The 24207-nt window shown below is 36.1% G+C and overlaps 2 protein-coding genes, 1 long non-coding RNA gene and 1 pseudogene across 3 annotated transcripts; 2 read left to right on the plus strand and 2 right to left on the minus strand.

Annotated features, from left to right (window-relative positions):
• Positions 1 to 97: 97 nt before the first annotated feature.
• Positions 98 to 8546, plus strand: ABCB25 (ABC transporter of the mitochondrion 3). The gene is made up of 18 exons (XM_008240276.2): positions 98 to 977; positions 1097 to 1158; positions 1346 to 1389; positions 1605 to 1707; positions 1867 to 1974; positions 2182 to 2265; positions 2386 to 2446; positions 3710 to 3855; positions 3962 to 4078; positions 4476 to 4561; positions 5027 to 5115; positions 5449 to 5504; positions 6231 to 6311; positions 6450 to 6515; positions 6591 to 6683; positions 6980 to 7044; positions 7237 to 7372; positions 7767 to 8546. The coding sequence occupies exons 1-18, from the start codon at positions 371 to 373 to the stop codon at positions 7908 to 7910; spliced, it is 2148 nt and encodes a 715-aa protein (XP_008238498.2). The 5' UTR covers positions 98 to 370; the 3' UTR covers positions 7911 to 8546.
• Positions 8547 to 9965: 1419 nt separating this feature from the next.
• LOC103337193 (uncharacterized) lies at positions 9966 to 14073 on the plus strand. The gene is made up of 9 exons (XM_089048673.1): positions 9966 to 10259; positions 10431 to 10473; positions 10596 to 10665; positions 10814 to 10859; positions 10955 to 11053; positions 11316 to 11384; positions 11483 to 11672; positions 11897 to 12021; positions 12530 to 14073. The coding sequence occupies exons 1-9, from the start codon at positions 10029 to 10031 to the stop codon at positions 13847 to 13849; spliced, it is 2193 nt and encodes a 730-aa protein (XP_088904799.1). The 5' UTR covers positions 9966 to 10028; the 3' UTR covers positions 13850 to 14073.
• A 1107-nt stretch (positions 14074 to 15180) lies between these two features.
• Positions 15181 to 18925, minus strand: LOC148921357 (uncharacterized). Its single transcript, XR_016125832.1, has 2 exons — positions 18111 to 18925; positions 15181 to 15399 (listed from the first exon to the last, which is right to left on the minus strand). It is a non-coding gene; the product is annotated as an uncharacterized LOC148921357 (long non-coding RNA).
• Positions 18926 to 19285: 360 nt separating this feature from the next.
• On the minus strand, positions 19286 to 20178 carry LOC103343002 (glycine-rich RNA-binding protein 4, mitochondrial pseudogene; annotated as a pseudogene).
• Between the last annotated feature and the right edge of the window lie 4029 nt (positions 20179 to 24207).

The following is a 24207-nucleotide window of genomic DNA, read 5'->3' on the forward strand; positions in this document are numbered from 1 at the left end:
AAGGTCAACTAAGGCAAGCACTATTTGAAAAGCAATTGAAATGTGTTGAACAAGAAATTTGAGGGCAAATAAATCGAACCTATATAACATAATGAATTGTAACACGAAGGAGGTTTGTACCCCAAAACTTGAACCCTCCCAACTAAAACTTCAAACGAGCAAGGCAACTGCTCGTACTATACTCTCTATTCTGAAATTATGAAATAATATTTAACACAGATCGACTCTTCCCCCTTTTCCCTTGCCTCTGTCCTCGTACATCCTTCCCTCCCTGTATAAAACCCACACAATTTGAAGTTGCTGAATTAGGGTTTTCAGTCTTCGTATGAACTAGTTCATTGGGTCGAAGAAGAAAGAAGAAGAAAGAAGAATGCTGGGTCCTACCGCATCGAAGTGGTACAGAGCCAGCGGGCTTCTCTTCCAACTTAGACCCCATCGCGGCTTCAAAGCAAATTCCTTTAGCACCAGAACCGCCTTCCATGGAAACCCAATTCTCCTTCCAAAAACTTTGACTTCGAACAGCGTCCGTACAACATCAAGACTCCGTTTCCATGTCAACGCTTTCCTCTCCGATGCCTCATCAGCTCCTTCCCCGCCAGATGGCCGCTCGTGGTTCTCTACATCGCCGGACCTGAGAAATCCAACTCCTCCAGTTTCTAAGGGAACTTCCGTCGAACAGATTACGAACGTTAAGATCTTCCGAACTCTCGCAAGTTACTTGTGGATGAAAGATAACTATGAATTCCGTATCAGGGTCATTGCTGCCTTGGGCTTCTTGGTTGGGGCTAAGGTTCTCAATGTTCAAGTGCCTTTCCTCTTCAAGCTTGCTGTGGATTGGTTGACCTCAGCTAATGGCAATGCTACCGCACTTGCTTCTTTCACTGCCGCCAATTCAACCCAGTTGGCTCTTTTTGCAACTCCTGTTTCGGTTTTAATTGGATATGGGATTGCACGCACGGGTGCTTCTGCTTTCAACGGTACTACGCATGAAGTAATTGCTTGCTCATACCATTCCTTTGGATATTTATGCTTCAATAACATGTTCATGTATTGAAATTTGCCCATTTCTAAAGTTTTTCAAAATTGTATTGTGCAGAATTACGGACTGCTGTGTTTTCTAAAGTAGCACTGCGAACAATCCGATCAGTGTCTAGGAAGGTATGAGTATGGCAGTCCCAAAATGTCTTTTATCGAATATCCAAGCCGCATAAAACCTTAACCATGTTCTAAGTCATTGCAAATTCTTTTTGGTTTCATATTGAACATTCTTGTTAATCTCTAAGAAAAAAAGATTCCTTATATCCTAAAATCCTTTTTGTGACATATGTAATTTAAACTTTTGCAGGTCTTCTCTCATTTGCATGACCTTGATCTTCGGTATCATCTTAGGTATTCATATAGATTCTTTTCCATGTTTGTTCAGAATGTATTTATTAGTTGCAGACGGGCCAGTATGTTGTGGCTTCTTAACATGCTCCAATTCATGATTTTGTTGTCATTTGGGGAGATATTAGTTTATAATAAAAGCCTTTTCAATATAGTTGATTTTGAGCTATTAGTTGCACTCTAACATTTGCAATATCATGTGGCTAATGTAATTTCAGTCGAGAAACCGGCGCACTAAATAGGATAATTGACCGTGGTAGCCGTGCAATAAATTTTATTCTATCATCTATGGTGTTCAATGTTGTGCCCACGATCTTAGAGGTATGGATCTGTACCTTAGATTATTGTTGAGCTATTTTGATGTGTGTAAAGACACTGGCTGGACTTAGTAATGTAGTGCGAAGCGAGGTCAAGGGTTCCATCTTGCTTTTGTTTCTTGTTACTAAACAAATTTAACAGATTTGACATGTGCCTTTCCAGATATCTATGGTTTCAGGTATACTGGCTTACAAATTTGGAGCACCTTTTGCATGGATCACTTCACTGTCAGTTGCTGCATATGTGGCATTTACATTGACTGTCACACAGGTATTGTGTCTCTTGCCAGTTCTTTGTTTATAGTTTCTTAGGAATGAATTGTTAAAAAAAATTTAAAAAAATAAAGGTGCCTGAATCGTACTAGTTAATCATTTTGAACAATTTCTATTTTTTTTAGCTATATATTTACCCGTTTATTAAGCTGCTGATAGTTTTTGTGTTGCGAATTTTGAATTAATGATTTCCTTGTCTTAACAGTGGAGGACTAAGTTTAGGAAGGCCATGAATAAGGCTGATAATGATGCTAGTACAAGGGCAATTGATTCACTTATTAATTATGAGGTAAGGTGATGTACTTTGTATATCTTCTACTCACTTTATGCAAAATTTGATGCCTTCCATCTCCTTTATTCGAATTATTTTTCTCTCGTTTCATCATCTGATGCTGTTTTATTTATACAGACTGTAAAATATTTCAATAACGAAGCTTATGAAGCCAGTAAATATGATGAGTACTTAAAGAGTAAGTTGTTTTGGTCTTATCACAGTTTCTAGTTTGTTAATCCTGAACTAATACATTGTTCTGGAAACTAATATGAATTAAACCCACTAGTTCGTGATACACAAACTTGTAAAAGCTTCTATTATCTTGCTGATAAATTATAAGCCATGAATTGTCATGCCACATTTGGTCCTTGCATGTGCACACTCTATAGTGCTGAAACATGTATTTCTGGGACATTTGGGTCAAGACCAATTTCCAATTTAGGTTGGGTTGTGTTTCAGATGATTTTACATGTGCATATGTATGTATCTATCATATAACATCCGCGCCAAATGCACGTTCGGGTCATTCAGGTCAAATGCATGTTCAGGTCATTCGGGTCAAATGCACGTTCTGGTCATTTGGGTCAATGGCATACAACATGTATTTGTGTGTGTTGAGAGAGAGGAAGGAGAGGTCAGACCTTCATATCATACAAGAATGTTCATTGTGGGGCTTTACTCTCTGTCTTCCAGTGAAATTGTTCAAGACTATGAATTAACTTCAATTATTTTGAAGTAAAAAAAAAAAATGTTATTGTGTTCTTTGCTTAATAATTTAGAATGGCTTTTCTTGCCATATGTGGTCAAAGAAATAGGTGATAATTACTTTAGTTTTTTTCAATTTTGAAAATTAATGATCATTGGGCACACAAAAAAAGGGTCTTATACTTCAGCTAGAGGAGTGACTAGTTGGTTCACCGAACAAGAACCAGATTTGACTTGTGCACAAGCTATTTTGTAACTTTTCATTCTAATTTTTTTAAATTATTTTACTGTTTTTTATTTATCATAGTATGATTGAAACATTATTTTCAATTGTATAAATATGTATTTATATGCAATGATACTAGTGACAACAACTGATGTGGCAACTTCTTATTTACGGTGAATAATTAAGTTCCAAGGTGGACCCAGATAGAAAACAAATGAAACACTGCTACATCAGTTAGTGTTCAAAAGTTGGTGTCTTTGGTATCAGTCAGCCTTAATTCTCCCTTCTGTTTCATGCATTTATGAAGTTTGCATGGTAACCTCAGGTGGCCTTCCACCAAGCCAACTTTTATTTTACTTTATTGAATGTCCTGTGTGGTAGTTCTTCGTATGGTGTTGGACTTGTTTGTTTCTCCTTGAAATATTTTTTTGTTAGTTTGACATTGATAATTGTGGTTTTTACATCAGAAGGTTATTTTCATTGTTTCTTAATGGTGCTTCTGTTGCTTGTGGTTATTCTATCTTTCAGGGTACGAAGATGCTGCCTTAAAAACACAACGCAGTCTTGCTTTTCTGAACTTCGGCCAAAATATTATATTTAGCACTGCTCTATCAACTGCTATGGTGCTGTGTTCAAATGGTATTATGAGTGGCAATATGACAGTTGGTGATTTGGTAATTTGCCTTGGGATTCTCATGTTTTGAAGTTTTTTTTTTAAAATCCTGTTTGCCAAGTGATTCACTGATAGTCATACAAATTATGGTTGAACCCAATATACAGGTCATGGTGAATGGGCTTCTATTCCAGCTATCACTTCCACTCAATTTCCTTGGTAGTGTTTATCGTGAGACTATACAGAGTCTTGTCGACATGAAATCTCTGTTTCAGTTACTGGAGGTAAATATAGGAACTTGCAATCTGGTTTTCAGTGATGTGTGTCTTGTTATATTTATTTTCAAATTACACTGACCTCTTTTACATGGCTTGAATCAAGGGACTAATATTGGACCACGCGATAATTCTATTCACTTTTCACTGTCACAAAATCTATGCTCTTTTGTTGTAATGGACAAAATCTATTATCTTTTTATTTTTGAACCTCTTTAACGAAGAAACAAGAAGGACATACGCACTCTACTCTTAATTTATTTACATTTTGGTTTGTATTTATAAAACTTTTAAGGTTGATATAGTTTTGTCATGCAAGCTATTTTGATAGTGGTTTTTGGTAATACATTGTTGAATTGGCCCTTTCTTTATCTGCTTTTACTTTATTTGTTGTTATTTATCGTAGGAAAGGGCTGAAATTGGTGACAAAGATGATGCAAAGCATCTGAAGTTAAGTGGGGGGAGCATTCAATATGACAACGTACATTTCAGGTGGTTGATGCTTCTCTTGCTGTTCTTATAGTGTTAATGGAGCATTTCAAGACCATAGATTTTTTATATAAAAGCTCTTAATTTTCTGAAATCAAATGCTATTTTGTGTCAATAGCATGGGAGAGGCTGAGAGTCAGAAGACTCGTTTCTTTTGCTATTTAGGGTCTTTAAGAAAAAATCCTCACCTAAGAAGACTTAAATTTGGCGGGCTAAGGTGAAGGCTTTGCTTGCCTCCCCTTCTGAGGCAGCCTTCCTCTCTCTAGCTGTTCTATCATTAATATATCATCTAGTACTTTTATAGTAGTCTGTAGCTAGCATGATGCTAAAAAAATCGATTTTTTGGACTACAGATGTGATCCATATGTGACAAATTTAAATTAACATTTATCAAATGTGATATTATTGTTACTGTGTAATTAATGTAATCCATTGCTGATGCACTACATCTGTTTTCTATTTGTACAGTTATCTGACAGAAAGAAAGATTCTTGATGGGATATCATTTGTTGTACCTGCTGGGAAGAGTGTGGCTATTGTTGGAACCAGCGGAAGTGGTAAGGCTTGTCAGGATTTCCTCTTTCTGTCTTGGCGTCTTCCCTTGATTCAAAATTCCTTTCCTCTTTAAATTCATTGATTGATTGACGTGAAATACCAGATATTAATGTTTTTTGGGTGCTGCTGTGGAGACATGGTTCTACCACAGTTCAGTTGTTTTTGCTTAATGTTAGTCTGGAAGTTATTAGGATAAGCAAGTGATGCCCATGCATATCTAATTGTTTTTATTTTTTGTATTAATTTTATTAATATTGCATGATGCAGCATATATCTGTTCTTTATTCAATATTCTTGGATCATCATGAATATATTGAATTGGCATCTGTTTGCAGGCAAGTCAACCATTCTCAGATTGCTCTTCAGGTTTTTTGACACCCATTCTGGAAGTGTAAGACAACTGATCCTGTTTTTTGTAATTATCTATTGGTACAATATTGACTTAATTTATAAAGCATGTAGCTTTCTTAGCGTTGGAGTCTAATCTTGATGGTTCTAGTCATGAGTGGTAATCACTTGACAGGTTTTGCCTTGCTTATTGCATCATTGCTGAAAATCTTTGTGCTGGTTGCAATTTCTAATCAGTTAGACAAACTTTATGATGGTGAAATATAATAGGGGACTTTCTGTCGATCTACTCATCAGCTTAAAACATGTCTGAAGTTAATATAAATTTTAATCTGCAATATTCCCTGAAAAATAATGATCCACATAACTAAATAAAAATTTGTATTTGAATTATGAGCATATATTAGAGATACCAAGGAACGGTTAAATTATAAGGTTTAAACCAAAAGAAAATAGGTTAAGGACCTAATTGGGTAGATTAAAGAGGGCAAGCAAGTTGACGTTGAGAAGAGAAAGCTGTTATGTCCCATTTAACCTCCTCTAGGCTGCAATTTCATAATGTGGGCATAATAATTAGTTTGTTAACTCCAATTTTCTTGTTTTTCTGAATATACTTAATTGTTATGAACCAAAAATCAGTCTGTATTCCCGGCATCACCACCAGGAACAATTTAATAAAAACCCGTAGCTTACCATTATATTATGTTTGTAGTTCACAATTCACATGGACATTCTTCCAATTGAAGATCATAATTTTTGTCATTCACAGATAAAGATAGATGGTCAAGATATTCGGAATCTGACACTTGAGAGTGTACGGAAGTCTATTGGCGTTGTGCCCCAAGATACAGTAAGTTTAAATAAGTAAATTTTGTTTTGTTTCTCGTTTTAGTTGGTGCTACTGCAAACTGAGAGGTTGCTTTTTGGGATCTTGTTGGTCGTAAATAGTAACATCCTGATAAGGAAATAACTTGTGCTTCATTGGCAGGTACTTTTCAATGACACAATATTTCATAACATTCATTATGGTCGTCTTTCAGCAACAAAAGAAGAGGTATGCGATAGACTAGTATTGCGGACTGTTGACTCTACTATGCTATTTTCTTGGCCTAATGGTTATTCTGTTTAGGTGTATGATGCTGCTCGTCGTGCAGCAATACATGACACTATCATGAAATTCCCTGACAGGTATTCTACTGTTGTGGGGGAACGAGGGCTCAAGGTGAGAAGACTGAATATGCTATTTACTAAGTAATTTGTTTGCTTTGATAGTGGGCTAAACATCCCTCTTTAAGAGCTAGGCTGGGTTGGGGTACTGCATGTGTTAAATTTTTGTATAGTTGCACATTTACCTCCTGCAAAGTCAGTTCTTTGTACTGTCTTTTTTAAATTATTTGTAATGATCAACCGTGTAACATGCTGACCCAAGAAAAAGGGGAAAAAAGGAATTGCAACTGTTTGTTAATTTTCTTCGGTGGACTTTTGAATTCTGAAAAGTATGATGATAATTCTGTGCAGTTAAGTGGTGGTGAGAAACAGCGTGTGGCACTGGCTCGTGCATTCTTGAAAGCACCTCCAATTCTGTAACCATTCTAATCTTTCCTCTGTCATTTTTCTTCTATTTGTTCATGCTGTCTGCGATTTTGTATCCGTGGATAATTTCGAAGTTATCCTTGACTTGCTAATGAATTAAATCTTTTAGAAGAAAGTAGGCCACAGCAATCTAATATATCCTGAGCATTTTATGATTATTATTTTTTATTTGACACTCACAGGTTATGTGATGAAGCTACAAGTGCACTAGATAGCACCACGGAAGCGGAAATATTAAATGCATTGAAGTCCTTGGCAACTAATCGAACTTCAATTTTCATTGCCCATAGGCTAACCACTGCAATGCAGTGCGATGAGGTAACATTCTTCTACCTCTGTTTCTTCTCCTTCATTTTTTAATGTTTTTCTATGTCAACTTACCACCTCTGTTTTTGACCTGAACATCTATTGCTTTCTAATTCATTCTTTGGCTCATTTTATGCACAGAGAGTGTTGTATGAGTTGCTATTTGGTGAAATTAACAAACTCTCTTCTACTATATACATACCTTTTCATTCGTAGAAACCAAATGCATTGAGAGAGCAATTTCTGCCATCTGTTGAACTCTGAATTATTAAATGTCTTGTAGTATTGACTAACCCTTATCAAAGCCTTCGATGTTCTACCCATATCCTACTATTCCTTTATCTTTTCCTATTCCTTTTATTATGTCGCAATATCTTACTCTGTGTCTTGCCAAATCAATTCTCAGATAATTGTTCTGGAGAACGGGAAAGTGGTTGAGCAGGGGCCCCATGATGTTCTCTTGTCAAAGGCGGGGAGATATGCACAGCTCTGGGGACAGCAAAATAACACAATTGATGCACTTGATTCCAGTGTCAAATTGGGGGCGTGAATGTTGTTCCCATTCCTCCATCACTCTCACTCCAGAAATAAGAAAGAGTGGCTTAAGAAGTTGCTTTTCTGTCTGCCTTCCAGTTTTCTATTAGCCACCTTGGATATTGAATTATAGGTATATCAATGCACTTTGGAGTAAGCAATGTTCTCAGGTGCGCTTGAAAGATTGATAAATGGCGTGTGTTTTTCGCCATAAGATCCTTGTATGATCCTCACTTGACTATTCTCAGTTCCCTTTCATATGTCTTTAAGTTCCAAGGACGTGCTTCTGTGATGAGGTAGGTACTGGTTGATTACTCAAACAAGAATGTGATGCTTGTAGGCCAGTTTGGTACTGGCTGTACCTTCTGATAAATTGTACAGAAGCCACCTTAGCTTTGAGAAGCATGCTCTGTGTTACTGGGGCAGCCTACAAACAGCGGAAGCAATTGTGTAAAGTAGCTTACTGATAGCAGAAGCAGCTTCTTAACTATCTGCTGCTGCTTAGGATTGAATGCAATTCTTCCCTTTTATGCATCAATTTAGGAAGGATTGAAGAAACTTTTTTGTTCTATGTTTTAGTCAAGCAGGACATCTTCTCAATTGTATCACTTATGCACTCTTTGTATCCAATGCAATTGGTTTTGTGCTTTCAGTTCCATTTATTCATGCACAATTTGTAAATCAGAGTGTAAGTTTTGGTAATTTATGTTTATACATGTATCTTCTACCTTTCTGCGCAAATTGTGCCGAGCATTGTGTGTATTTGTTCTTCTTTATTGTGGTTATGGAGTAGAATGTAATTTAGCTTACAAGTACTTTTATCATATCGAAAACAACATTGCCATGCATTAGCATCGTGCCAAATCTGGCGTAACAAATGCATGTTGAACAAGTTAGGAAGTTACTGGCACTTATAAATGGAGAATTTGATCACCGTACAGTTGTCACAATGCTCGTTGCATGTAACGCTAACCTGAGCACCTAACCCGGTCACCGACATGAGTACCTGGCTTATAAATTTATCTGTAGAAAAGACTCTTGATCACTTGACTCTGAGAGTGTGCCTTGAATGTGTGTTAGTACTTGATGAAGATCCTTGAAATGGAGATGTGATGAGGATTTTGCCAGTTTTGAAAGAGTTGTAGGGTGGTGAGCTGCTTTCAATTTTCCCCTTTTGACAAGAGGAAGTGTTCATTTGGTAATTTACTCTAGTCTCTCATTTGCTTCTACCAGAAGTGCTGCTTTATCTGCTTATTAGACATCTATTCTTTGTTCAAATCTACCTTCTATATAGGATCTGTGTCCATAACTGCAATTTTACTATGTTTTTGAACAATTTTCTTTCGAGTTTCTAAGGTCCCTTTGGCAAGCTTTCCTGTCCATGTCAATCTTTTATTTTAATTACAGTGATTTTTGTTTTTCATGGAACACCCAAAAAATAGAGTTCAAAATACAAAAATTACTTCTGCTGTCGAATGGAAAAAGGGGGAACTAACGGAGATTTTGCAATCCTAATAGTGGCACGCTCGCACAAACACAAGGCGTTAGAACAATTCAAAGTCTCTTGTGGCTTGACAGAATTTGACCGATCCCTACCATATGGTCTATGTAGGCTTTTCATACTCATTACCCTTCTGCATGTAGTGTTAACATAAAATGGAAATGTGGTTTGGCCCATTTTTGCTTGATGGAAAAGATAGAAATATGGTCACCTTGCAAATCTTCTTTCTTGCCTTCTTTTTGCGGTAAATCTAGCAAAGTAAGTAAGAGGCATCAGAGATGAGCTGTAAATTTGCTGGTGCTGATGTGGGTGCAGCCGTTACAATGTATTTGCAGAATTACCAAAATTGAGTCTTTTGTTTTCCACCCCATCCCCACCACAAGGGGTCAAAACAATCGTCAATAGTAAGTCCTGTATGATGTCCTTATTTTATTTCTACTCATTTAGACGTTTATAAGCAGAGTGGTTTTAGTTCTAACTTCACTTCAGGTAAGCTATTTTTCTCATGTTCTTTCTTTCTTTCTTTTCTATGGAGTAATTTTTAATGGCAGTAACATGGAAAGTAAAACTTGTTACAAAAGCTGATATGGTAATAGTAGCAGAAAATTATAAACATGGGTTGATATTACAGGGATGTATAAAATGTGGGAGGGAAGTGAAGTAGTTGGAGGGAGAAGGAAGAGTGCCCGAATATTGGCATTGAATGAGGTGAAGAGGAACAATGAATTCTCCAAATCCGGTAGCAACGTCGTTGGCGAGAATGGTCAGAATCAGGCTCATGTTACAGCAAGAGCAGCAGCTTCTGCTGCCAAGAGAGGCCCCAAGCGCAAAAGACTTAAAGATGTTGGCCTATCATCTCAACAGGTCCCTCTGTCCCTGCCTTGCTCTTACATGTATTTATGCGTGTGTGCACACGCGCATATATAAATTGGACATCTAGTTTATCTTGGGATGCTGATTTGAGCTTCAGGGTTCTTACCATAACTTGCAGCTTCAGTGTTTGATGCTTTTTTTCTCATTTTGAATTGCATGCAGGATGGTGAAGATCAAGAACAAGAAGACAATTCGATCATGAACGGTGAGCCTGTTCTTGTTATATAACATAGATGTTAACTGAAGTCAAGTGATTTTAACACCCTAATCATTTAGATTTCTGAATGTGGTAACTTAGTTATTGTTCATATTAATTAAATGAAGCAGAAAATCTGTCATCTGATGAGCAAGTGCCACAAAAACGCATATTTGAGTTCATCCTTGATACGCTGCAAAGGTTTGAGTGCGTTTTTCTTTTCATGTTTCCTTTAATCATAAGTTAATCAATTTAATTGTTTGAATTACTAGCTAGAAAATTATTTTTAAGGACGTGGATTATTTATGCGATATATGGTTTTTTATCCTAATCATTCTGCTTTACATAGGAGAGACGTATTTGGAATATTTGCACAGCCTGTTGACCCTCAACAGGTTAGCTCTATACTTTGGTTTCTAAACTTTTTTTGTTACAGATGTTCTGCTTCCTTTCTGACTAAAAAACAATGATCTGTTTCTTGCTTTCTAAGGTGAGGTCCTATTACTCAATTATCAAAGAGCCAATGGATTTTGGCACCATGAGGGCAAAACTACATGAAGGAATGTACAACAACTTGGAAGAATTTGAGGTTCACTCCCATATAAACAATTTCCCTCCTAGCTCTCATTCTTTCTTCTTCTTGTTATTGCATTCAGGAGAAGGAAAAAATTATGATCTCTTTTGTGTTTAAATTGCACCAAGCTTTATTTGTAAGTGGTGAAACTATGTGCAGGCCTCTATATGTTAATGAGAGAAGTGAGGAAGGACAGAAAATTTATTGAAATTTTGATATTATGTTGTAGAACATTTTATGAAGTATTAACTGATTTTTCATTCCTTTGAATTAACAGCATGATGCGATTCTGGTATCCAAAAATGCAATGCACTTCAACTCATCAGCCACCGTATATCACTTCCAGGTGGGCTCATTTATTTGACATGATGATACAAGAGTACATGCATATCAATTGTTATCTATCTTAGTTTTCTTTGTGAATGCTAACATAATGCTTTCCAGGCTCAGCGCTTACAAGAACTAGCCGAGGAGCTTTTCAGGGATCTGAAAACAGATCCTGAACGGTTTCTGTTAGAAAACTCGCTGAAAAGAAGATGCCCTGATAGGAAGCCCCAAAGTGAAGCCAGAGGTTTATGCAGAAAGCATGCTACGCCAGGGAGTGTCAAAAGAAGAAAAACAGATTCGAACCCTGGTAAGGGGGGTAAAACATGCTAAGTTGCAACATTGTTCTTCTGAAGGCTTACCTCTTCTTGCCATAGATGTTATCATTGAACTTACTGCTATAGTTTATCAACTCATGATTGGATGATAACTAGAACAGCATACTTGGAAGATATTTGGAAGAGTTTCCATCTTCAGCCATGCATGGATTGAAAAGGAAGCTAATTTGGTTTCATTTTCCCTTGCTTTGCGCAGGATTGAGAGATGGTAGGAATTCAAATTTAGCCGAAACTCAGCGGCGTCAAACTTATTGGAGGCCTTCCAATGACGATGAATCTTTATTCTCAACTGTCTACAAGTTCCCCAAATCACTTTTTCATGTAAGTTACCATACATCCTGCTTACACGAGAACTTGGTCTAACAGATGTTAAATTCCATGATATAAGCTCACCTGCATAAGGAAGCACAGCATGTTAGTTGCTTACCAACAAAGATTTTGCGTAACTTATTCACTGATATGTTTCATATGCAAAGAGAAACAGACTTTTACTTGGCCTGCACTTTGTTCCATAACCGGAAGAGTGTGGCAGCTTGTTCTGGATCCTACCTCTTTCTCTGCTTGTGTTAACTGTTATGGAAGGTGCTTTTGCTGCCAATCTTATATACATCAAATCAGGGATAGCATTTATTAAATGGTTATGGAACTTTATAAAAGTGTTTGAAAATCAAAATTAGCCCACCAATCTGAGTATAGTATGCTTTAACTTTGAGATTATTTACTTCTGAAGTTTGTGAGGAGGAGGTTATGTATGATAGGTTCAAACAATAATTTTTGCCGAACTTGTGTATGTTGAGATATATAACTAGATTGCTTCTTGACATTGTAGATTGATGCTGGTTTTGGATATAGAGAAAGTCTCATGCGGTTTATTAAAGATTTGGGGCCAACAGCTCAAATGATTGCCCAGAGAAAGTTAGAAAGTCTTATTGAAGCTCCAAATTGCCAGTCTCAGACAACCCCTCCAGTCCAGACCCCAAATGATCCGGCTTCCACCCTATCTGCCCCAGGGGTACCTGGTCATCCTGCTGTTGTTAATACCGGCCAAACGACTCAAATGCAACATAATTCCCTATATAACTTCCCAAGGGATGCTAATGTTTCATATTTTCATGGTGATGCTTCTGCACGAAGATATGCCCCCACCAGAGCTGGCATATGTATCAATGAGGGTGCTAACAAGGGAAATATGATTGTTCCTGGCACATCCAGATTAGGCATGGAGAGCAATCTAAATGACCCAAAAGGGAAAATGATTCTTCAGGTAGCCAAGGGAAAAGACACTTATAACAAAGCTTTGCATGAACAGATGGCCATTGATATTAACAAAAACATGAACATCCCTGGTCTTACCACTGGCATAGGACTTCAGGGAAGTAACATGGAAGGCAGAGCTCCTCAAAATCAAAACAGCAAGGTTCGGTTAGAATCATATATTCGTGTCGTTAGAGATTTGAGTAGTCCCGGTACCTCAAACAACAGCATAAAGTTTAGGACTGTGGATATGTTAGCCAAACCTAACAATCTAGGAAACCAGCTGCTTCAGCAAGCTCAGTTGTCTAGAACTGCATATCACTCTAATCAGTCAAGGCTGCTAGAGATCATGTCTAGAAGCAACACCTATTTGAGGCCATCATCTTACATGCCTTCACCAGCTCCAAAGTTGTCAAGTTTGAGTCAGGCACAAACTTCCTTTTATGATTTTGGCTCAAAACTGAATAACAATTATGCAGCTAGCTCGGCACAGGCAGGTCATCTTTCTCAACTAAATAACTATGCAGCAAGCTCAGCACAGGCAGGTCAGCTATCTTCACTGAATAACTATGTAGCTAACTCTGCACAGGCAGGTCAGCTGGCTCAATGGAACCATCCCGGTACAGCGCGAAGTATGCAAGAAATCGGTAGTTTTCCAAGTATGAAAGTGAAGCTTGGTGAGGATCACCGGCCATTGGCAAATGTTATGTTTATGAGGAAAGAACAAGAGCTTGTGTCATCAGCTCAGGGAATAATGAAGCCCCCATTGTACAATGAAATTGGCAGCCATGAAAGAGCTACAACTCATCAATGGTACCAAGAGGAGCCTACTTCTCCATCTTTTATATCTTTACTGGAGGATTCTCAGCAGCCAAACTTGGCTCTGCAGCTGTGAGTTGAACTTAGAGAAGTGGACTGGTTCTGTGTGTTCTCTTTTTTTACATGTCTGTGCTTCTATGTTATTATCTGCCCTTGTCCCAGTTGAGAGACAATTTTAATTATGTTGTAATGTTAATGTACTATGTCTTCATTTCTGTTCATCTATGTATGCTCCCTTTTGGACTTCATTTAAAAACCAAGGAAAATAAAGAAAAAGAGAGAGAGAAAAAATTCAGAAAAGGGTTGTAGGGTTTTACTTCTCTTCTTTTTTGGTTGGAGCATTTGGTGATGAGTTTTCATAATACAGCAGCAGCAGCAGCATCAAAAGAATCATCAGTTGTTAAAAGAGGGCAAGTGAAAAGCAGACAAAAAGCACTTATTCCTAGTGAAAGCCACTTCTCGCCTGAAGATGACTGGCTCCTTCCCTCAATCTTATACATAATTTTATATTAAGGGTCGTGTACTGTTCTAAGCAGATACTTAACCGTCCAATGACAAAAACCAAGTGTACACATTAATGATTAAACAACACAAGCCCAGGGTACCTGCGATTCTTCAAGTGCATTCAAATTTAGGTTAACTTATTCAACTGGTGGTACTTTTCTCCACAGATCTAGATAATATGTCAACATGATATGATATGCCAAACTCACAGCCACCTCTTTAGTGGGGGAATTTCATTGTAGAGGAGGGACCAATGTACCATATATCTATCATTTCCACTCACCAGGGGTTTAACTTTAGAGGGCAGGACCACCTCTCTCTCTCTCTCTCTCTCATCTACAAGCTCTTGGGAGATATTATAAGAAATATAAAACAAAAAAGTAAATAAACATTCGTACACTTGCAGTGTGGTGCGCTGAGGGTTGGAATTGTTTGTCCTTGACATACGTTGGTGCTTCATTTCTTTACACTTTAATCTTTCGGAGTAGATACAAGTTTAAGCTTTCGGGTCCAACAGTAGTCATCTAGCATAAAATCATGCATCGTTTCAGTTCTCATAAAATATACGTGCTCACCCAGATAAAACCCTGGACTAATTAATTCCATAAACATAACAAATGCCACTTCTCTTGCAGATTTGAGGCAGCATCATTCTATTGAAATTGACCTCTCTTTTTTTGGTTGGTAATGTAATGTTGCATATTCCCTCCTGCCTATCTTGGAAATTAACTAGGTAGATGTGGGCAGTTGGACTTCCAAAGAAGCCCTAATAAACCCTAATAAGAAAAGCAAAATAAGACCAGTTGTCGTCCAGTAGGGTTTTCACGCATTACAGCATTAGCAATTACACAGATTTCTTAGAATGACATCAACGCAAAATAAAATAGAGAGGATCAGACAACATGGCAACACCCCCCCATATGGAAGAAGAATATTAATTAACTTCACCTCAATAAACTAATCAAACACCATAACACATGCTCATTACTCGATAAATACAATTAAAAATCTACTTCAAGTGTACTTCCAATATCTTTTTTTGTGTACTTCCATTATCGACACCCAATGAACTGCTTATTTAATTCACTTCAGATCTTCATACACACGTAAAGATCATATAACCTACAAAAAACACAAGTGGGGGGTTTTGAGCTCCATAAAATAGAAGAAAATAACTTCTCATAATCTTTTAAAAAATCAGATTTTTTTTTTCAAATACAAGCAATAATCTAAACAATGAAAATGAGAATTCGAACATTGGCACAAGAGGATAATCTCACTGCCCTAATGCCCTAACTAACTGGCCTAATTCATATGTGAAAGGGAATCAGATTTTTGCTGAGAGACATTATGCCACAAAAGTAAAAAGGGGAGACTCTGGGGTTGTTTAAGTAATTATACGGGGTGTGATACATATGATGTATGTATAGGGTTCACGAATGCCAAGGAAGCATGAAGGGTGGGTAGAAATAGACATGGCATGTATAGTCTATATATAGATAGCTAGGTAGCTCCAAGTTCCAACCTCTGGTTCTGAGAGACTGAGACTGATCTGAGACTGCGTTTTTAGCCCCACTTGAGTACACAGACGTGGACATGAGGCCAAAACGCACGGGCTACTTAATTATCAATGCATGCCACAAAATCTGCTTCTAATTATATCCACTTCCCAAACATGGCCAAACCAATAAAGACAACCAACCACAGCCTCTATATTTCTCACTCAATTTTCCCTAATAATCATAAACATAAAAGCACTTTTACTTTATTGTTTTTCCAGTGTGACCTCACTCACCGGCTTTGTACGTTCTATTTTGATTCTCTAGCTTTTACTAAAATTAACAATCTCTATAAAAAAAAACACCAGAAAACTTCTATGAAACGGGTACAGTCTGCCACGTGAAAAAGTCACCACACGTGGTATATCTTGGCCGGGAATAGCAATTTCATGTAAGTGTTTCTCCCTCTCCTAAAACAGTAGATCACAATCATTTTGCTCAGTGAGGGAAATAATTGTTCCCAGCTAATTTCATGACCTCATCATCCTCTTTTCCTTACCCCTTTATTTCCTGGTACCGGCCAAACTAGATATATATACACAATAAAAATTGTACACTTTGTTGCCAAACTTCAACTAAAATCCAGTATGGTGCCCTGCAAAGAAATTAATATATAAAAAAGCAGCCCAAATAGATGTTTTAAGGTAGATTCAAAACAACAGATGGTTCAACTTCGACCCTTCAGTCAGCAACAAAAGGAAAGGCAGCATAATCTACTTCACTCAGGAATGTATAAGAAACAAAAGATTACTTGGGGAAATTATATATTACTCACAAAAACATAATTAATGGAAATGGCAAGGTATTCAAAGGCAAATATAACAAAGAAGACAATAAAAGGGAGCTCCCTTCAGTCCAAGCACAGAGAAGAAAAGGATGAAATTTATCTCCCGCATCATTCACACATTCGCAGTAGAAACATCAACCCCCTTTTCTACTGTGTTTGAATGAATGAGTCGGCAGCTAATCCAAACCCTTTGCCCTTCCATGAGTGGACTGAAGAAAGCTCACTTAAATCATCTCTAAGAATACATAATAAACATTATTCTAACGATATCGATGCTCCATCGGCATCAAACCATAATTCAATGAAAAATTGGAACTAAACATCGCATATGCTAATTCAGAAGGGGGAAACAAGAAGGACCAAAATATTATTAAGGTTTCCTATACTCAATTTGATGTCTAAACAAAATGATAAAAAAAGGACAAATAAAATACTGTGATCATATGGTATTGATTAGTGCTTGCTTGGTTTGAATTTATGCATGTAGATGAATAGCATTCAAATTTCATGTTCAAACATATTACATTGAAAGTTATTACTGAAATTTTATAGCATTATTCTTGAAAGCAGAAATACTCAAATCAATCTAAAATTCTAAATAGATTATAGCATATTCAAAGGAAATTCTGAAAATGGATGCCAATAGAAAATGTAGCCTATATATTATTGACACAATCATGAATTAATAACTTTACTCTATAGAGTCCTGATATGCATTCTGATATATAGCTCCCTTAATCCATCTGATCTTACCGCCAGTAATAAAATATGTACTAATGGGGACATTCTGATATGTGCTCTCATAAAGGTGTAGAAATTTTACAAATTACCAAAAATTTGCATCAATTCCGATTGTCCATGACTTGTAAGTCCAAGACTCCAAGACTGGAATTCTCTCCTCTTTTGTTTCCACTTACACATAAGAACCAAACGACGGATAATTTATAAAAGTGAGAAACTCCTTTTGCTTTCTATTCATTTCTCCATCGGTAATTAAAGTAACACTAGTTATTTTTCTTTAATGGCCAAAGGAACATAAATTATATAGCGTTAGAAAACCATGATCTCAAAGTAAATTATAATTTCTTGCATGAACCCTAACCCTAAGTAAAAGAAAACCCATTACAAACCAGAGACTCAAAACCACCTAAGAACATCACATCATCATATATTCATCCCCTATGAATTACTCTTCCTGGCCCCAAAAAAAATACTATAAATAAAGATGGTCTAATAGCTTGCATAAAAATGTCGAAGCTGCTTCTATCACAATTCAAAATTAGTAAAAGATGGTAGGTTTTAAGCAGCCATCATCAAGTGTTTGGCTGTCAAAGCCTCAAATTAGGGACCTTTTTTAGAGATTGCAGAGGGAACAAGGAGATAATGGTACATGTGACAAAGGACCAACTTGTGAAAAAACGAAGCAAATTAACACATAATTATGTGGGCATGGAATGAAAGACGGTCTAAAAGACTTTGAGACTTACTAATAATAGAACCTCCACCGAAACGTCCTTACAACTTCAGGGAAAAGTAAATCCGTTCTTCAACCACGATCAGCAGCCGCACTGTGAAGTCTGTGATTATGTATTAAAAGAAAGAAACCAAAAATATAGACAAAAGCCAGAAAGAATTAAATAAGATTTATAAAAATAATGAAATAAAAATTAAGAGAAATGAAAGAGTGATGCAAAAATCAAGAAGGGTTTGTGTTAAAGGAGTAGGAGAGAAAAAATGGGGGGAGAAGGGAGAGGAAGTGTCGCTGTCTTTCGTGAGAATCAGAGAAGGGAAAGCGATATATTGAAGGATCTCTCTTTCTCTGTTCTCTCTACACAAATCTGGCAAAGCACTGGTGTTTGTTGTTACTATATACCAAAAGAAAGCAATAAAGTTTCAAAAATAAAAAAAGAAATGGGCTTTTCTTTTCTTTTCTTTTCTTTTTCAGGATAGCTTTTGATACTTATGACCATAATGAATGTGTATTTACTATTTAGTATTTACTCATTCAACATGGACAAACTACAACACAAGGCTAAGGCTCTCTCTCTCTCTCTCTCTCTCTCTCTCCCTCCCTCCCTCCATCTCCAGCTACATCATCAGAGACAGAGAGACTCAGAGAGAGATGCTTATGCCACTGATATGTACAGCTCACCCTCTCCACTACTGTTTAGAGAAGAAATAGGTGGTGGGGTTTCTTTGACCATAGTTTTGCTTCTCTCTCACTCACTCACTCTCTCTCTCTCTCTCTCTCCCTACTGTGCTGCACTAGTATCTAGGTCTATTATCTTCTGAGTATTTGTAGGGAGATGTACGCTATATATAGGGTTTGAGGTCACAGATGAGTCTGGCGGAGAAAGTCAGGGTCTCATACTCATTGAGTCGTTCCGAATATTGAATGACATAACTACCCCTAACCCTTTACACTTTGCATACGATGTAGGCCCAAGAAGCAGAAATTAAACCATTCAATATTAGGTAAATTACTCAAATAGTCCTTAAATTTATATCCGATTTATATTTTGGTCCTTCAATTAAATTATTAGTTCAAATGGTACATCAACTCTATATTATTCACTTCATTGGTCCTACCATTACATTCTGTCAATATTTCTATTAAATATGAGAACAAATTGATCATTTCATCCATTAACTCTCTCTCTCTCTTCTTCTTCTGGGTTTCTTCTTCTTTTGCTTTTGTGTTTCTTCTTCTTCTTCCTAGTTTCTTCTTCTTTTGTTTTTTTTTTCCCATAATCCATGTCCTTAGTTGACAAAGCACACTAAAAGGTGCATGAAATTCATAGAAAAAATCTACCAAATGAAATTAATAGTTCAGAAGGACATGGAGGGGGGACATTTAGCTGTAACAAAAAGACAATCTACTAGTAGCTCTGCGGAGAAGCAAACTAAATCGCTCCTCTTATCTAAATATTATCAAGCCCTCTTGAGAAAGTTGTCGGCATCATCATCATCATCATCCCTATCATTTCCTTTCAAGGGATCATCCAAGCTGAAACCACCTTTGTTCTCTCCCAATTGAGCTCCACCACTACCAAAGTCGTTGTCAACACTACCAACAAAGTCATCAGCACCACCAACACCACCACCAACACCTAAATTGATGTTATTGCCAAAACCACCTCCAATGCTAGTAGTTTCAAAATCACATCCATCACCGATGTTAGGGCGAGGTCTATCAATAACATAATTCACCCTTACTTGACTACCATGAAGTTCATGCCCATCCAAAGGCCGTATTGCACTGGATGCCTCCTCGCTACTAGTGAAAGTGATGAACTCAAATCCTCTAGATCTACCAGTTTCACGGTCACTGATGATTCTTGCATCAATAACTTCATCATATTTTGCAAAAGCTTCCTTCAGACTCTACTCATATGTCTGGTACGAAATACCTCCAATAAAGAGCTTTGAACTCACCATGTTTGACATGCATCTTACTGCTTGATGGATAGACAGTTTGAAAGGAGATAATTCAGATCTGATATGCTTGTTTGCAATCTATCTGAGTATATTCCCAATTTTACTTAAGAAAGTCATTGCAATAACCTTGTCCGCTTCTTCTTCTTCTGGGTTTCTTCCTCATTTTCTTCATTTTTTTTTTCTAATTTTGTATTTATTTTAATCTTTTTTTTTTTGTTAATTATGAAAAGTCATATGTACCCTAAAGTTTGGTTAAATCTAATAGAAAATTATACGGTTGGATCAAATGGGCGATTAAAATAGAGTTTATGTACCATTTGGACTAATAATTTAATTAAGGGACCAAAATGTAAATCGCGTATAAGTTTGAGGATCATTTGAGTAATTTACCAATTCAATTTTTTTGCTTTTATGCAACCATAGACTGTATGTTAATGTTTACACCACTGGCATAAATATTTAGCTTATGATCTTGTCATCTCTGGGATCATGGTTTGTTTTTCTTTAATAAATTATTGGTGGTTGATATGTTCTTTTCCAAGGTTACTGTTTGTATATCATACAATTAGTAATTATATTTTGTGTACAAAGAATAAGACATATTACTGTTGTAATGGATCAAATTTATTCAGCTCTATTTTTTAGTTAACTTGATCTATAACAAGACTCAAATTTGTTTAAATTGGATCAGTGGAGCTCAAGCAACCATAAGCTACTAAACAAATGCTTCGCTATGTATTGATTCTTTCAAGCTTTATCTGTTTTTTATTGTTATAACTTTGCATTCTTAAATAGGATGCATATGTCAGAAAGTTTCTTCGGTGTCACGTGATCGTTAGTGAAAAGGCATAAGATTGTTTTAATGTTGATGTTAGATTTCTCCGTAACTGTAATGGCCATTTATGGCTAGTTTGTATTAGTCATTTGTGACTAGTTACTTTTTTGGTTGAATTATGAATTCAATCCCAGAATTTCTCAATAAAAGAAAACACAAATGCTTGGCCAACTTGGTTGGTTTATATACCATCAATTTCATCAAGAAAATATAGTGACTAAATTATAAATACAAATTTCACTTGATTAAAAAAAAAAAACTTAAAAACTTAACAAACATAAATTTGACAATTAACTTAATAAACTTAATAAGCTTGATATAATAATATGATGTATAATCTATCCAGAAATGTGGATAACAATAAGAACTTGTTACTCAAACTCATGAAGGGTATGGAGCACTTACCTTTGTCATAACTCATAATGTGTGATATTTTATTAAAGTGTTTGTTATAAGCTAAGAGCAATTCTAAGAGCCTCTTCAACAATTTTGAAATGCTAAAATAAGTGAGCCACATTATCAAAACCCTCTCCAACTGCCTTATTAAACTCAATCATCAAAGTTACAACATCTTTCTCTCTTTTCAGAACTAGAAAGTTGACCTTGGCTCTTCTTTTCTTTTTTCTTTTTTTATAAATTATGGGATTGCATTCATAATTTAGCCAAAAAAGCCACTAGCCGCAAAGAGCCAATACAAACTAACCACAAAAGGCCATTACAATAACAGAGCGATCTAACATCAAAATTATGACAATTTGAGGCTTCTCCACTAATGATCACACAGGATCGAAAAAACTCTTACATAAGCATCACAACTAAGAGTGCAAACTCAGAACAACCAAAAAGAGATAAAGCTTGAGAATACCAAGCTATAACAATATAAATAAAACTCTTATAAAGGAGATGTAGAAAGCTCTCACAAAGAAGAGGTGAAAAACTCTCACAAAATGAGAAGTGAAAACTACACAGAAAACCCAAAGAGTATCTGCGACTTATTCCAAAGATGAAGAAACCTGAAAAACGATGGTGGTAGAGATCCAACATCGAAATATATGTGGAGATCCGACATCGAGACACATCTGCCTATGATGAGTGGAGGAAATCATTACAAAACAAAGACAAATAGGGAAAACCTTTTATCTTTGAAAATGGGGAAAATATAAGAAATAATTCTTCCTCCCCCCTTAAAGTGAAAATAGTTGTAGAGGTTTTTTTTGGGAGAGAAGAGGCTAGGATTTGTGATGGTGTCTTGGGTCTTTGACCTTGGCTTTTCAAAACATTTAATTTTAATTTGGAAAAAAAAAAACATATCTTGAAAATATTAAAAACATGCATTGTTATTTTCGGATAATAAATACATAGACATTTTTCGTATTTTTCGCTCTTTTCCATAATATTTCATTAATTGAATTGAAGAGTTTGTTGGGGCATAAATTATTAAAATAGCAAATAAACCTTTTCAAATTGTCACATAGGTCAACAAACTTTAATTTGAAGAGTTTAGTTTGCTACTACTTTTGGAGACTCCTGAGCAACATTGCTGAGATATGATTTCACTAAGAAAGTGTTGCTCATAATTATTATAATGCAATAACATACTAATTTTGTGCAAAAAATCAATAATTAATGTAATGTTAAAAGTTGGAAAATGTCCTAAATTCGAATCTCTAACGAACGTTACACTGAACTAAATTTTTACTTTAAGATGAGTCGAGAGCTCAATTATATTAAATTTCATTAAGAGCACTTATCAACATTTCTTTGATACTTCATAATAATATATTTCAGATTCAAAAACATGCAATTAGAATAGTGAAATGTTGCTATATTCGCTGAGAGAATAATTTCCAAGGCAAACAAGTAAGCATAATCATGTGTGGTTATGTCTTGTTGTGCTGAGTATACCAACACAATGTTTCAAAGTTTGAACAACCATTGATTCCCAATTGCTTATTTTCTTGTAGTTTACACCAAAATAATGGAGCTTGCCACCGCCGTCAGAGCCACCCCATGTTTGTTTGTCTAGCAAAAGGGTGGCCAACTCAGCCTCTCTCTACCTACCCTTCCAACACAAAGCCGTGCATATTCAAAGTACTCATAATTATTATTGCAATATTCCCTTTATTTCAATTTTCAAAGCTTATATTATTATGTACAATGACCATTATATAACGCACATGCAACATTTTACATATTTGAAAATTGAACCTTTTTATTGTACATGTAACATATTCCTCGACAATAATATTGATTGGCCTGATTTTGCTTTTAAATGTTCCCTTCCCTCAATTCTCAGCTGAAGAAACGTGTATAGCCTTTCTCTTAAACTTCAATTAGTCACTAAATTTATTTAAAGGATATTACTTGTCTTTTTATCAATAAGGAGATACTCCTCCTTTCTGCGAATTACAGATTGACATATATGCAAAAATAATTCATTACAAATACAAAAATAAAAAATTATGCACACATGTTACGCTGCTATTGATAGAAATGTAAGAGCTACTACTTACTTGGTAAGGAATGAAATATTTTCCTTATTTAAATACCAAAGCAAAAGGAACTGTAAAAAAAATAAAGTGGATTTCAAAATCATGAATAGGACCGTTTGCCAAGTCTAATGTTAGCATTGATTCATAGAAAATGAAAGGAAAAAAGCTAATTTTCTTGGGTATATTTATGCGCTAAGTACATATGTAGTATTCATCGTTGGATGGGCTTTAAAAGCATTGAGTGATTGGAGTATCCACCAATCCAACAATGAATACTGCATATAACTTAGTACAATAGTGTATCCAAGAAAATAGGAAAATACGGTTATATTTGGCAAATTCCTTATTTAACGTGGAGCCGAACTCCATTTTAACTGGATCAAGAATTCTATAGTGAGGGCCTTATATATGACCCTTAGGTGAGGCTCTATTTATTAGTCGTTAGATCAAATTGGTTAGCCATTTGATCAAATTGGTTAGCCTAAATCAACGGTTAAGAGATAAGACCTCACCTAAGAGTAGGGATGACAATTTTCCCACGGATAAGAGTCTTCACAGAGATTCAACCCTAATGGGTCGGGTATGAATGATAAAAAATGGGTATGGGAACGGGTTAAGGGAATTTTTCCGGTATGGTAGTCGGGAATGGGCAGGGATGATTTTCTAATCCTCGACCCGAACCCTCCCCGTTTAGAATATATACATATACATAATTTATTTTATCATATCATTATATTATTAAGATGTATGATGGTGGTGCTACTTCTATACTGATGATCATGTCTTGAACATGTAGTTATGACATGTGTTAATTTTTTT

Source organism: Prunus mume, linkage group LG1 (assembly GCF_029339155.1).
Source record: "Prunus mume cultivar Tortuosa linkage group LG1, ASM2933915v1, whole genome shotgun sequence".
Lineage (NCBI taxonomy): Eukaryota > Viridiplantae > Streptophyta > Magnoliopsida > Rosales > Rosaceae > Prunus > Prunus mume.

What these genes read in the sequence shown, in the direction of transcription:
- ABCB25 (XM_008240276.2), top strand. Translation starts at nt 371, where the DNA reads ATGCTGGGTCCTACCGCATCGAAGTGGTACAGAGCCAGCGGGCTTCTC. An exon ending in TTGTGCCCACGATCTTAGAG is followed by an intron (nt 1,708 to 1,866) that starts GTATGGATCTGT and finishes GTGCCTTTCCAG; the next exon opens with ATATCTATGGTTTCAGGTAT. An exon ending in TGGGGGAACGAGGGCTCAAG is followed by an intron (nt 6,684 to 6,979) that starts GTGAGAAGACTG and finishes AATTCTGTGCAG; the next exon opens with TTAAGTGGTGGTGAGAAACA.
- LOC103337193 (XM_089048673.1), top strand. Translation starts at nt 10,029, where the DNA reads ATGTATAAAATGTGGGAGGGAAGTGAAGTAGTTGGAGGGAGAAGGAAG. An exon ending in TTGGCCTATCATCTCAACAG is followed by an intron (nt 10,260 to 10,430) that starts GTCCCTCTGTCC and finishes AATTGCATGCAG; the next exon opens with GATGGTGAAGATCAAGAACA. An exon ending in ATCCTTGATACGCTGCAAAG is followed by an intron (nt 10,666 to 10,813) that starts GTTTGAGTGCGT and finishes TGCTTTACATAG; the next exon opens with GAGAGACGTATTTGGAATAT.